Below are 13,835 nucleotides of genomic sequence, written 5' to 3'. Positions count from 1 at the left end.
ATGCAGCCCTGCCCGACTTTTGGCGGCTGCGACGCGCACGCGCCGGCGACTGTGAACGACGCGGAGCTCCTGCGCAGGCCCTCGCTGCACCCACGTCTTGCTGCCATTGCTGCATCCGCTGCGTCTGCCGCGCTGTGACCCGACCCGCGCCTCTCTGCGACCCTCTGCGACCCACTGCGCCAATTGCGCACCCGCTGCCGGCCTCCACAGCAACCAGCAAACAGCAACCAGCTCCGCGCCCCGTCCCACCCCGTCCCCCAACACCGCCCAGCTCGCGCGTGCAGTCGCCATCCTCGACGCAATCATGTCTGGCTGGACCTTTGGAAAGCCGGCCGGCGGCAATGCCGACCCCAAGCCTGCAGGCTCGCTCTTCTCCAACGCCGCCGGCTCTTCGCCGTTTGGCGCCGCCAGCACGGGAGCGAGCACCCCAGCGAGCACCGCAGGAAGCACCGGCGGCATCTTTGGCGGCGGCGGCTTTGGCAGCAAGCCCGCGGGCGCGCCAGCCACCTCGGGCTTTGGGTTTGGCGCCGCGAAGCCTGGCGACGCTGCGAAGCCGTCTCTGTTTGGAGCCGCATCGACTGGCGCCGCTCCGGCTGCGTCCCCAGGCGCTGCCCCGACGACTGGCGGCTTGTTTTCCACAGGAGGTGCGTCCTCTCGCTTCTCTGCTCTCTCTCGGCCGAGGTAGCTGCTAACAGCCACAGCATCGACAGCCACCACAGGCTCTTTCACGCCTGCCGCTACGCCCGCTGCCGCAAAGACTTTCGCCCTCCCTTCAACCACGCCCATGGGCAACCCCCCCGGAACAAACCTGTTCGGCCAGACTCCTGCAGCCCCGTCGGGCTTCTCGCTAGGCGGAGCACACAACCGCCAGACCAGTGCCAGCACGCCTGGCGCCCCCTTGTTTGGATCCAAGCCTGACGCTGCACCCGCAACACTCAACCTGTTTGGAGCCAAGCCCGCGCCGACGACAGGTCTGTTCGGCGGGAACGATGCGAACAAGGCTGCGACCCCGACCACCCCTGCCGCTGCGCCGAGCTCGCAGCAGACGCCCAAGCCCGCTGCAGGACTGTTCAGCGGAGCTGGCTTTTCCAGCACACCGCCTGCAGGCAAGACTCCTGCATTCAGCCTGGGAGCATCTACACCTGCATCGCAGTCTGCTGCCCCACAGTCATCGCTGGCTTCGGCGTTTGGTGGCTTCAACAACAAGCCCTCGACTTCATCGGCAGCACCTTCACCCGGTCTGTTTGCCGGAGCGTCCACACCAAGTGCTCCCGCAGCTAGCGGTAGCTCAGCCCCCAGCATCTTCACGAAGCCCGAGGTGAGCACGCCAAGCAACTCGACCCCTGCCGCTGGAGCCACGACAACTGCAACGAGCGGCACTGCTACCACCACCACTAGCTCAACTCCTGGTCTTTTCGCTGGTGCTGGTGCTGGCGGTGCTGCTGCAAGCTCCGCAACGCCGGCGTCTTCCGCACCACCAGCATCAGGTGCAACGGGAGGCCTCTTTGCTGGCCTGGGTGGAGCAACAGCACCAGCTTCAACGCCTGCTCAGCCCAAGGCCACTCTTGGTGCTACACCTGCAGCTTCAGGGGATGCAAACAAAAGCGGACTCGCAAACTCCACTGCTGGACCCCCGCCATCCGCTCAGTCGCGTCTCAAGAACAAGTCCATGGACGAGATCATCACACGTTGGGCTGCGGACCTGTCCAGGTACCAGAAGGAGTTCCAGTCGCAAGCGGAGACGGTTGCAAAGTGGGACCGCGAGCTGGTCGAGAACTCCGACAAGGTTCGCCAGTTGTACTCGAAGACATTCCAAGCCGAGCGCGATGCGGCCGAAGTTGAGAGGCAGCTGACCATGATGGAGGAGAATCAGCAGGAACTCGACTCGTATCTCGACCGATACGAGAAGGAAATCGAGAACTTGATGAAGGTGCACGGCGTGTCTGGCCGTTCAGACGGTCTGCGTGGCCCTGACCAGGAGCGCGAGAGGACGTAAGTGCACCAGCACGGTCATGTTGCCAGGAGTAGAAGCTAACACAGTCGTACAGATACAAGCTCGCCGAGAAGCTCCAAGACCGCCTCAATGAGCTGAACAAGGACCTCACAGAAATGATCGAGGAGATCAACACCACATCCCAGACGCTCAGCAAGACTGGCAAGCCCGACGACCCTGTAAGTACCCCACCTTCCATTACCCACCGTGCTCACGTTAACCCCCACCAGCTCACAAAGGTCGTCCGCGTCCTCAACACCCAGCTCTCCCAGCTCCAGCTCATCGACTCGGGCGCCTCGCAGCTGCAAGACAAGATCGCCAAGGCGCAGAAGGAGAGCCGCGTTGTCGGCGCCAACGGCTGGAACGGCCTGGGCACTGACCCCACAGACGACTTTTACAAGAGCTTCCGCGGGAACAGAGTCGAACGCTATGGCGGCCACGCATAGCGTTGTTGCCGTGAGTACGATGTAGTTTTAGGAACTTGGAGTGCATGGTTGGGCGTTTTTTGGCGTCGCTTGGGCAGGCGGAGGACGGTTGGAGAGGGCTATGTAGCAAAACTATTCGAACGTCATATAGCAAGATTATTCAAGCGTCATACCCATACGTGAGTACAGGCACAGCTGTGAGTTGCCCAAAGGCTTGAAAACGCATTTCAGATATTCGAAGCGATTTTAGATGTGGGTTGCCACAGATATTGGAATCAAACATGCAGACGACGCAATAGCAGAAAGGTTGACGCGGAAGGAGAGTTGTCGTTTAACCACTTCTTCGACTCACAAAGAGTGATGCTCAAACACACGCTGCACTGACAACTTCAGCGTGCAAATGCACACCCGAGCAAAAGATCAGAAACATCCATCTCACAGACATCACTCCTAGTATCAGCTCACGGTGTTTCACGGCGAGCGTTTGGTGTGCAGTTCATCCAGTCAATCTCGACGCATCGTGATTCAATAGCTGCACGAGTCCACGCAGTCAGCGCTCGCATCCTACAATATCTAACAAACACGCGCAACAGAGACTAAAAAAGCGCACTGAGTGCTTACTTCTGCTCGCCCTGGCCAGAGGCCTCGCCCTCCTTGATCACATCGTCGCTGAGTGCTGTCAGTATTGTGTGTAGAGCGGTTTGGGGAGGGGAACGCACATGTGCTTGTCGAGGTCCTCGATGTGCTGCCTCTGCTGCTTGAGCTTCTCCTTGATGGCGAGGAGCCTGCGGGGCGTTAGCGGTGCCAATTGCGTCTTGTGTGGTGTTGTGGCGGTCGTACTTGGCCTTCTCTTCCTGGCGGATGTAAAGCTCCTCGGCAGCGGCCTCGCGCTTGGTGAAGGCGTCCCTGTGGTACGGTTAGCGCCTGTGGTGCATATGCGAGGGCAATGGATGGAGACGCACCCTCCAGCAGCGCCGGTGGCCCTCGAGGCTCCGGAGCCAGTTGCGCCCGCGGCCATGCGCAGAGCGGAGGCAGAGAAGTAGCGGGGAGCGGCGACGGCGCGCGCGCTCTTGATGAAGGATGTGCGGAGCATTTTGAGATGTTGGGAGTTGTTGGCTGGGAGTTGTTTGGGTGCCTGTTTCGATGGCTTGAGAAGCTCGAAGCTCGGTGGTACGATTGACGGAGGGAGCACGGACCAGATATGACGAAGCTGATCAGGCAGTCCGTTGCTGAGAGCAATTCGGGACGGCACGTGAAATGGGGTTCGAACGTTCGGATATGAACCTTCAGCCATGCTGGTCTCATAGCAGGGATAATGGTGTGCTCTTGAGCTCTTGAGCTCGAGAGTCGCACCAGAATCAACTCTGATGCCACGGCTTGCTCACGGGTGTCTGAGGACTGCGAAGCGCATCAGGGCAACGCTTCAGCAAGGCTGTGATCGATCAGTCACGGATATGGCACTTAGCAGAGTATGTCCACATGAGGCTCTTGCTCAGAACGACGCCATGAAACTGTCCATCTAGCATATGAGTACTATGTCGAGGATTCAACTCCACGCTGTGCTACTGCCACATGCAAACTGTCTCCCCGCGAGGCCTCCCGTCCAATCCCAGACGGTGCCGAAGACGAGTCAAAAGCAGCCATGCGGTGCCCGACGATTGTTGCACATCACGGTGAGTAGCGGTCATGATCCCAGAAATGCGGGGCGTCGGTACCAGATGTACAAAGACGCGGCGGGCAGGCAGTGAACAACCTCACACAGCGTGACGACTCCTGCAGCAGACAGAAGCAGAGTATTTTTACGCCCGCCGAATGTGACGGACATGTGCACCTGTCAAAGCAGCGCGGTCGAGGCAGGGCTGGAAGAAGGTGAAACCATCCAACGCAGGCATGATCGACGCGGACTAGTGCGCTTTGGCGTCTCCCATCCCCCTCGTTATCATAAACACTCACCTGAAGCCTTGACAACGACTCAACACCACCGTCCCACGCACCGCCACCGCTGAACAGCTTCTTCTCTCACACTCTACATTCGCACTTCACCGTTCTTCGTAAGTACCTGTCCGCGTTCCGTCGTCACCTCAGCGCCCACCACGGTGACGCACGCTGCGCCCCAGGCGGTCCCAACAGCAGCCGCCGGCCGGCAGCGCCATCAGAACAGTGTCCGCCTCGAGTACCGTCGCCTCGACCGTCGCCGTCGCAGCCGTTGCCAGTTTTGCAGTGGGAGCCGTATTCGGGGAGGCAGCGGATTGCACCGCACAAGCCACCCCTCCTTTCGCCGTCCACGCCTGCTGAGCGACGTCAGCGCACGCAATCGACGCTGCGACGTGCGTCCTGCTGGCATCTCACCCACAATCGGCACGCTGCGCACTCTGTGTCGACGCAGTTGGATTTCGATGTTCGAGCCAGCAACTCGCACCACAGCGCACACTGAGCGCTCTCGGCTGGCTGGGCACTGGCGACCGTTCTTTGCTGCGAAACTTTCACGCCGCGCATTAGCTCGATTTTGCTAACCACCAAATCCTGCAGATCTCCACTTTCACAATGGGTTACGAGGATTCCGTCTACCTGGCCAAGCTGGCCGAGCAGGCTGAGCGCTATGAGGGTAAGCTCGTCCCCGCGAGATCGCGAAATTGCTGCTGATCCGTGCGAACAGAGATGGTCGAGAACATGAAGGCTGTCGCCAGCGCGGACCAGGAGCTTTCCGTTGAGGAGCGCAACCTTCTCTCCGTCGCCTACAAGAACGTCATCGGTGCCCGCCGTGCCTCATGGAGAATCGTCACCTCGATCGAGCAGAAGGAGGAGTCCAAGGGCAACGAGACCCAGGTTGCCCTCATCAAGGAGTACCGCCAGAAGATCGAGGCCGAGCTTGCCAAGATCTGCGAGGACATCCTCGAGTGCCTCGACGGCCACCTCATCCCCTCCGCCGAGAGCGGCGAGTCCAAGGTCTTCTACCACAAGATGTAAGACCCACGCGCCTACTCAGCGACCCGGCTAATCACACTCACAGGAAGGGTGACTACCACCGCTACCTTGCCGAGTTCGCCGTTGGCGACAAGCGCAAGACTTCCGCCGACAAGTCGCTCGAGGCTTACAAGGCCGCCACCGAGGTCGCTGCCCAGAACCTGGCTCCCACCCACCCCATCCGCCTCGGCCTTGCCCTGAACTTCTCCGTCTTCTACTACGAGATCCTCAACTCGCCCGACCAGGCTTGCCAGTTGGCCAAGCAGGCTTTCGACGACGCCATTGCTGGTGAGTCGAAATTGTGAATAATTTCGTGCCCCGCTAACACGCGCGCAGAGCTCGACACCCTGTCTGAGGAGAGCTACAAGGACTCCACCCTGATCATGCAGCTCCTGAGGGACAACCTGGTACGTGCATAAGTAACTTCAAATTCTAACATTGCTAACCTTTTGCAGACCCTCTGGACTTCGTCCGAGGCCGAGCCTTCTGCCGATGCGCCCGCTGCTGAGCCCGCCTCTGAGGCACCCAAGGCCGAGACCAGCACCGAGGCACCTGCTGACACCAAGGCATAGACTATGTCATAATCAACATAAGTAAAAAGCACGGAATTCGTGGTGCATTTTGGTATGGGCAACGATGTCTAGTTCGTTGTCCCTAATGGCATGAACGGTGCCCGAGGGTGCTAGGGGCTTTTGCTCTTCGTTAGATTCCCAAATCTTCATCATGTCATCACATCTTACACTTAATCGGTTCCGCTCCCCTCACCCCACACGTTTTGTACGGCCCTCTGAGTACGTTGTTGTGGCGTCACGTTACGTCACCTTCGCGACTCGTCATGTCTGATGAAGTTTATGGTTTGGTTTGGCTTGGCTTTCTCTGGCTTTCACTGGCGTTGTCCTCGTGCACGCAGGCTAGATGCTAGATGCTAGATGTTCCAGGCCCTTTACTGCATGTTTTTGTTATACTAAAAAGATTCTAATGCAAAAACTAGACTCGCTGCGATGCTGCTTGTTGCTCGTATACTACAACGCAGTGCCACCTGTTGATTGATTGATTGATTGAGAAGAAGGGAGCGGTATAGACTGTGATGTGCTGTGGTATCAATACGGTGTCAATGTCAGTGTTGATGTCCGCGAACTGATCTGTTCAAAGTTCTCATCATTAGAGCCTCCTCAACAGGAGGGGCTTGGCCCTCGTGTTGAGAGCGAGAATAGTGTACAGAACATTACTCGTAGGCGACTTCTACAGCCCAACGACACGTGACCACCGCATAAAGATCGTGCGGTTGCGGTCCGCTGATAGGATCGGCAGCGGGCACTTCTGAGGCCTGGAAGGCACATGCGGGATGTATGGGCGCAGTGGTAATGGTGACTGACTCAGATTGGCATACACGGCTGATATGAACGAAACACATCTGCACCAACCGGTTCAGCGTGCACCTATATCAGTGGCCATTATAATCGAATCACTCAGACTATTCCAACGCACAGTAAGACACGCAAGAAGTTACAATTGGCGTATTTGCTTATTCCTAATAGCACATGTATTCCTCACAAGCTCCTCATATCCACAAACACCTTCTTCTAGATCTCTATGCGGTCCAAAGCCTCCTAACGGCCTCCGTAACACCAACATCGTTGGTCTCGAACGAGTACAGAGCAATGCCCAGAAGCACGGTTCCGGCACGAAGCGCCCAGTTGGCCGCGGCGAGGACGCGGGGCACGCGGTTCTTGGGGAAATAGTCAATGATACAGGCCTCGAAACCGATGTGCGAGTGGACGACGAGCAGGGCGCAGAGAATCGAGTCGGTGACGGGGTTCAGCGAGCCGGCGGCGAAGGGCGCGATTGTGAGGGGGATGAGCCCGGCGGAGACGATTCTGGGTTGCGTCAGCTGCAGTCCGCGGTTGTTTCCCTATGGCTGTTGCTGCAGATGCAGCTCTTCAAGCTCGGCTACTGCCAACGCAAACAAGACTCGCTACCCACCTCTCAAAGCTCCAGTGGTAGGATCCATGGCTGGAGTCGGGCGTGGGGACAGCAACGGGCTCCTGGGTCTTCGTGTTAGATGCTACACAGGCCGTGGCGCGCGTGACCTTACGTTTGCGGTGCCAACAATCGTCTGCGGCAGCGGCGGCAGGATCTGGTTGCGCTGCGTTGCGTGGAAGGCGGCGACCCGCGTGGAGGTCTGGAAGGCGGGCTTGAACTGGGCCAGCGCGGTGGGGCGCGCAAAGGCAGACAGGGCGCGCTGAGACGCGGCGGGCGCCTGGCGGAGGACAGAGGGACGCATGAGGGAAGCCATTGCGGTCGTCAGGGCGGATTCGTGCTGGAAGAACGAGCAGAGGCGCACCCGGGCCATGTTCGTCGATGATGTCCCATGGCCGAGGGTAGCGGTGGAGCCCGGGCGTCCAATCAGCGGCGTTGCTTATGTGCGGCTGCACGTGACGTGTTTTCTTCAATCTTGACCGTGGACGGGTGGGAGCTCTGGACCACCATCAACCCCCCCCCCCCCCACCGCCCGCCATCCCCTCCCACAGCGAGCCGACGCAATGGCTTCCAGGCAGCTCGCACTGAACTTCCAGCGGAGCTTGCGCTCCCGCGCGGCCATCAACAGCGTCAAGGCGGCCAAGGCGTCGCCCTTGACAAGAGGCCTCGCGACGCCCGTCTCGTACGGGTCCAAGACCGAGAGCACCACCCTCAGCAACGGCTTCACGGTATGGACAGCGCTGCACGAGACGCCCGGACTGCAATTGACCCGCGCGCGCAGATTGCCACCGAGCACTCCCCATGGGCCCAGACGTCGACGGTCGGCGTGTGGATCGACGCCGGCTCGCGCGCTGAGACGGACAAGACGAACGGCACCGCGCACTTCCTCGAGCACCTGGCCTTCAAGGTAGCCCGCCCGCCCGCCTGCGCCCGATGACAGACGCTAACCGTGCCAGGGCACCGAGAAGCGCACCCAGCAGCAGCTGGAGCTCGAGATCGAGAACATGGGCGGCCACCTGAACGCCTACACCTCGGTACGTGCGCCCGCGGATGGGCTCGGAACCTACACTGACACACCCGCAGCGCGAGAACACCGTCTACTACGCCAAGGCCTTCAACGACGACGTGCCCGCCGCCGTCGACATTCTCTCCGACATCCTGCAGAACTCCAAGCTCGAGAGCTCGGCCATCGAGCGCGAGCGCGACGTCATCCTGCGCGAGCAGGAGGAGGTCGACAAGCAGCTCGAGGAGGTCGTCTTCGACCACCTGCACGCCACCGCCTTCCAGGGCCAGCCGCTGGGACGCACCATTCTCGGCCCCAAGGAGAACATCGAGACCATCCAGCGCAGCGACCTCGAGAACTACATCAAGACCAACTACACTGCCGACCGCATGGTCCTCGTCGGCTCCGGCGGCATTCCCCACCAGCAGCTTGTCGAGCTCGCCGAGAAGCACTTCGCCAGCCTGCCCGCCGAGCCCCAGGACTACTCCAACAAGGTTGTCGCCCAGGAGCAAAAGCTGAAGCCCGAGTTCATCGGCTCTGAGGTCAGGCTCCGCGACGACACCATGGGCAGCGCCAACATCGCCATCGCTGTCGAGGGTGTCAGCTGGAGCGACCCCGACTACTTCACTGCTCTCGTCACCCAGGCTATTGTCGGCAACTGGGACCGCTCCATGGGCAACTCCGCGTACCTCGGCAGCAAGCTCAGCTCCTTCGTCTCGCAGCACAACCTCGCCAACAGCTTCATGTCCTTCTCCACATCCTACTCGGACACTGGGTAAGCGCAGGCATTACCTTGTGTTTGCAATTGCTAACGGCTCACAGTCTGTGGGGTATCTACCTGACCACCAACAACGTCACCCAGATCGACGACCTCGTCCACTTCACCCTTCGCGAGTGGTCGCGCCTGTCGATGAGCGTTTCCTCCGCCGAGGTCGAGCGCGCCAAGTCCCAGCTCAAGGCTTCTCTCCTCCTCGCCCTCGACGGCACAACTGCCGTTGCCGAGGATATTGGTCGCCAGATCATCACCACCGGCCGCAGGTTATCGCCTGAGGAGGTTGAGCGCGTCGTTGGCCGCATCACCGAGAAGGAGGTCATGGCTTTCGCCCAGAAGAAGCTCTGGGATCGCGACATCGCTGTCTCTGCTGTTGGCCAGATCGAGGGTCTCCTTGACTACAACCGTATTCGTGGCGATATGAGCAGGATGCTGTCGTAAACGGGAGATGTTCATAGAGAGGAGAGAGTTGAGCGTTTGGCGGCAACTGTATTTTGTGTACACCTAGCTGAATCCGATAAAGAAAGATTTCCTATTTCAACTTTGTCCGATTGCGAGAACGTGTATATACCACAAGTCAAATAGACGATAAGCTTGATATGCTGCACTCTCATTTCTTCACGTACGTTACAGCTCACGTCAGATCTACCCCAGGAAAACAGCGGCCATGTACTGCGACACAGAAAGGCCAACGACGTCCAGATGGAGTTGTGTCAACACGTGAGCTCGCGTCCCGCTTACCAAGGTGACACAAGCGCCGTTGTGTGCCCGAAATGTCTCTTCTCACCGGAACAACGGGGAAGGACTCAGCCTCGTGAACAACCCGCCAGCTGTCGTGCGCGCCCTCCAAGCCTTTCAGCTGGTCTGACCGCTCGAACCACATCCGCCCGTGGATACAGACGTTAATTGGTTGATGATGCAATGCTCTTAGCTCAGCCGACCTATCGATAGTGAAGTGGACATATCGCGTTGCTTCACTCAACCCCAACGACCGATCGTCACAAGGCTGGATGCGATGCACTCATAAAAAATAATCCGCTTAGGCATCCATCTGATAGTCTTACACTCGTTTCTTTGTTCGTGGATCCGGCTTTGCGCAGCAGCCTTTGTCGTCCGGTGGTCGCGGCGTCCCCAGGGCTCACTTCCTTTCATGCTCCTTCTCTAGACAGCGCAGCAGCCTAGACTCGAGAGCGCGCTAGAGCTCACCCTCCCCGCCCGCTGCCTTTCTCACTTCACTGTCACCACGACTGTTTCGTATGTGCAGTCCACGATCCCTGCCACTTTCACAAAACGACCCAGCAGACAACTGTCGTTGAACATAGGCGGAAACCTGACTCACGGAGCCTTGAGCTAGAAGCTCTCTAGTGGTAGTAATGGCGACCAACTGGATATCGCCTCAGCAGCTGCAATGCAACATTGATCTAATCGAAGACCTTCTACAAAAGAATGGACCGGATTACCTAGACCGACCATTTTACGAGGATATGCTCGAAGAACAGTACGCCGAGCTAGCATATGTCCAGAGTAACCAGGCTGCTGCTAGGACTCAGATGCACAGCAATCAAGTCAATCTTGAGCCACCTCAGATGACACGGCCCGTCTCGCCTGCCTCATCGTCGGGCGCTTCACGAAAGCGAAGTATCGGGTACAATGCCACGTACCCTGACTCAAAGCGGCCGAGCGTGAATCCAAGTCCTCTCACGCCAAACACTCCAAATTCGGTATACTCCGAGCCCACGGATCATCGCTCAGCATACGCCAGTTCGAGCCGCCAGCAGGCTCTGCCCCTCGAGCTTCCAGCGCAAGGCTATCAAGGTTCGAATCGCCAGCAAATACTACCTTATGCTTCAGGTCGCCCGGCACCACCGAACGTGATTGACCTGACAGAATCCAATCCGCCCACGCCAGACCCATTTCCTGAGCTTGAACATGCTTTTCTGAGCGGTGCCCCTCAGCCAATGGACGCGTTCGCGCAGGAGTTCATGCCCGAGCAGGAGCTTGCGCAGTTCCTGCTGGCCCCGACTCCAGCCGGCACAAGCTATGCGTTTCAGCAACCGCTGCCCATTCATCAACATGTAGCTGGCGCGGCTTACGGTGCTTACGAAGCCCCAGAAGTGCCCCTCTACATCGGTAACGCCGATAAGCCATGGGCGCCGAGCGACAACGAGGACGAGTATGGCGCACCTCTTACCGTGGATGAGGCTCAGGCGGTTGAAAATCTCCTCGGTAACGTTTCAGCTCACGATGCTGAGGATGCGCCCGAGCGCCGCGAACAGACGCCCCGCATCATGTGTTCTGCACTCAAGGAATATCAGAAGATCGGACTCACCTGGCTTATGAAGGTGCCGGAACTTATTGCCTATGTAATCACCATACGCTAACATACGTGTAGATGGAGACTGGCACCAACAAGGGCGGCATCTTGGCGGACGGCATGGGCTTGGGAAAGACTGTGCAAGCGATATCACTCATCTGTGCTCGGCCATCTGATGACCCGCGTCGCAAGACAACGCTCATCATTGCACCTGTTGCGCTGATGCGGCAATGGGAAAAGGAGATCGAGCGCCACGTCGACCCGAGACATAGACTCAGAGTATATGTCTATCATGGCACTAGTGGCAAGAACGCAGACTTTGCCAAACTCCGACAGTTCGATGTAGTCCTGACAACCTTTGGCATTCTAACCTCGGAGCTCAAACAGAAGGAGAGAAAGGAATCAGCGAGGCACGTGGAGGAGCAGAGAACCGGCATCCGTCGCAAACCGAAAGATAAGTTGGCTCTGCTAGGGCCGGAATGCATGTGGTGAGTCTTTCGTTGACGTAGCGTGTTCCTTGGCTCACACTCTAGGTACCGCATCATCATCGATGAAGCACAATGCATCAAGAACAGACAGACTGCTGCTTCCAAGGCCGCTCACGAGCTAATGGCTATGCACCGGGTGGTCATGACCGGAACGCCGATGATGAACTCGATCGATGAACTGTTTCCGCTGATCCGCTTCCTCCGCATCCCTCCATAGTAAGCTCGCCAGTGCATTTCATGTGGTCAATACATTAACAGAATTAGCGACGACTGGTCGAGGTTCAACCAAGACTTCAGTAAGCCACTGCGAAACACACATTCTGATACCCGAAAACGCGCCATGCAGCGTGTGCAAGTCCTGCTAAAATCATTGATGCTTCGACGTCAGAAAGATTCCATTGTCGATGGCGAGATTGTCTGCAAACTTCCGCCGAAACACCTCTCGAAGGAGGCTGTCGAGTTCAGTGACGCAGAGATGGAACTATATAGGGCACTCGAGAACAAGTCGCAGATTCAACTGAACAAGTACCTCGAGAGGGGCACGCTGTCAGGTAAGAGCCATCTACTACATTCATTATTGAACTAACATCTGTGGCAGCCAACTATGCAAACGTCCTCGTCTTACTACTCCGTCTGCGCCAAGCCTGCTGCCACCCGCATCTTATCAAAGATCTCAGCCAGCCTGCAACCGAGAACATCGCAGAGGACGACCTCTTAAGTCGGGCCGGAGCCTTGCACGAGGATGTGGTAAACCGACTGAAGACCACTGACGATTTTGAGTGTCCTGTTTGTTTCGACGTTGACCTAAACCCGACGATCATAGTGCCCTGTGGTCATACAGTCTGTGGAGAATGTGTGCAGAAGCTCGTCGATCCAACACGTGGCATTAGGGATGGCCATGAGCATGTCGGCGCTGCAAAGTGCCCCCAATGTCGTGGCGAGCTGAAGGCCGCCATGATTACCGACTACAAACACTTTTGCAAGGTGCACGCTCCGGAGAAGCTTGAGGAGGCCGATCGAGCTTCTTCGGAGGAACCAGTGAATGACGAATCCGACTCTGATGACTCTGATGACGATGACGAGGGTGAAGACGTCGACAAGAACGGTAATCTCGTTGACTTTGTTGTTCCCGATGAGGAAGAGTCAGAGTATGAGGCCGAGACATCAGATGTCAACGATGACGAAGCTTCAGTTCCCGCTCCCTCTGTGAAGTCTAAGAAGAAAGCGAAGAGCAAGAGCAAGAGCAAGGGCAAAGCCAAAGCCAAGCCGAAAGTCACTTTGGCACAACTCAAGAAAGACTCTCTCCGTAGCAAAGCTGCCAAGCAGAAGTACCTCCGCCGCTTGCGCAAGAATTGGGTGTCTTCTGCCAAGATCGAGAAGACGATGGAGCTCGTGAGCGATATTGCCGCGAACGACCCTACCGACAAGATCCTCATCTTTAGTCAGTTCACGTCGCTGCTTGATTTGCTTGAAGTTCCAATGTACGAGAGACGGCTGCGGTACCAGCGCTATGACGGAAGTATGACGATGGGCGATCGAGCGGATGCCGTTGAGAGGTTCATGGACGATCCTGACGAAAAGATCATGTTGCTATCGCTCAAGGCCGGCAACGCGGGTCTCAACCTTGCGAAGGCGTCCCAGGTCATCATCCTGGACCCGTTCTGGAATCCCTACGTCGAAGAGCAGGCCATTGACCGTGCCCACCGCATGCCCCAGCGCAAAGAGGTCACGGTCCATCGCGTTTTGGTTCCTGAGACGGTTGAGGATCGCATCTGCGAGATCCAAGACAAGAAGCGCCAAATGATCGACACTGCTCTAGACGAGACAAGCAGCAAGGGCCTGACCCGTCTCGGTGCGCGTGAGCTTAGGTACATTTTCGGCATGGGCTAGGTAATC

General features: G+C 57.8%; 6 protein-coding genes across 6 annotated transcripts; 4 read left to right on the top strand and 2 right to left on the bottom strand.

Moving 5' to 3' along the window:
• Positions 1–46: 46 nt before the first annotated feature.
• On the top strand, positions 47–2,643 carry C7974DRAFT_461066 (Nsp1-like C-terminal region-domain-containing protein). Its single transcript, XM_046146152.1, has 4 exons — positions 47–644; positions 702–1,992; positions 2,049–2,172; positions 2,224–2,643. The coding sequence occupies exons 1-4, from the start codon at positions 305–307 to the stop codon at positions 2,437–2,439; spliced, it is 1,971 nt and encodes a 656-aa protein (XP_046002111.1). The 5' UTR covers positions 47–304; the 3' UTR covers positions 2,440–2,643.
• Positions 2,644–3,035: 392 nt separating this feature from the next.
• Positions 3,036–3,511, bottom strand: C7974DRAFT_409614 (mitochondrial ATPase inhibitor, IATP-domain-containing protein; the record flags this gene model as incomplete). The annotated part of the gene is made up of 4 exons (XM_046143408.1): positions 3,036–3,087; positions 3,138–3,203; positions 3,259–3,324; positions 3,381–3,511. The coding sequence occupies 4 exons, from the start codon at positions 3,509–3,511 to the stop codon at positions 3,036–3,038; spliced, it is 315 nt and encodes a 104-aa protein (XP_046002110.1).
• Positions 3,512–4,862: 1,351 nt separating this feature from the next.
• C7974DRAFT_117432 (14-3-3 protein epsilon) lies at positions 4,863–6,126 on the top strand. The gene is made up of 5 exons (XM_046135096.1): positions 4,863–5,023; positions 5,075–5,379; positions 5,427–5,670; positions 5,719–5,789; positions 5,838–6,126. Exons 1-5 carry the CDS (start codon positions 4,963–4,965, stop codon positions 5,952–5,954), a joined length of 798 nt encoding a protein of 265 aa, XP_046002109.1. The 5' UTR covers positions 4,863–4,962; the 3' UTR covers positions 5,955–6,126.
• A 440-nt stretch (positions 6,127–6,566) lies between these two features.
• C7974DRAFT_386815 (CybS-domain-containing protein) lies at positions 6,567–7,763 on the bottom strand. Its single transcript, XM_046141101.1, has 3 exons — positions 7,478–7,763; positions 7,366–7,427; positions 6,567–7,259 (listed from the first exon to the last, which is right to left on the bottom strand). The coding sequence occupies exons 1-3, from the start codon at positions 7,733–7,735 to the stop codon at positions 6,974–6,976; spliced, it is 606 nt and encodes a 201-aa protein (XP_046002108.1). The 5' UTR covers positions 7,736–7,763; the 3' UTR covers positions 6,567–6,973.
• A 124-nt stretch (positions 7,764–7,887) lies between these two features.
• C7974DRAFT_386813 (Metalloenzyme, LuxS/M16 peptidase-like protein) lies at positions 7,888–9,918 on the top strand. Its single transcript, XM_046141100.1, has 5 exons — positions 7,888–8,090; positions 8,144–8,269; positions 8,319–8,396; positions 8,446–9,140; positions 9,188–9,918. Exons 1-5 carry the CDS (start codon positions 7,926–7,928, stop codon positions 9,576–9,578), a joined length of 1,455 nt encoding a protein of 484 aa, XP_046002107.1. The 5' UTR covers positions 7,888–7,925; the 3' UTR covers positions 9,579–9,918.
• Positions 9,919–10,510: 592 nt separating this feature from the next.
• C7974DRAFT_431388 (SNF2 family N-terminal domain-containing protein) lies at positions 10,511–13,829 on the top strand (the record flags this gene model as incomplete). The annotated part of the gene is made up of 5 exons (XM_046144773.1): positions 10,511–11,479; positions 11,530–11,939; positions 11,985–12,155; positions 12,204–12,490; positions 12,538–13,829. 5 exons carry the CDS (start codon positions 10,511–10,513, stop codon positions 13,827–13,829), a joined length of 3,129 nt encoding a protein of 1,042 aa, XP_046002106.1.
• Positions 13,830–13,835: the final 6 nt, after the last annotated feature.

The sequence above is a fragment of the Boeremia exigua genome, assembly GCF_020726555.1.
Source record: "Boeremia exigua strain MPI-SDFR-AT-0100 chromosome Unknown C7974scaffold_2, whole genome shotgun sequence".
Taxonomy (NCBI): Eukaryota; Fungi; Ascomycota; class Dothideomycetes; order Pleosporales; family Didymellaceae; genus Boeremia; species Boeremia exigua.
The sequence above is the reverse complement of the archived record's forward strand: the minus strand, read 5'-3'. Positions and strand labels throughout refer to the sequence as shown.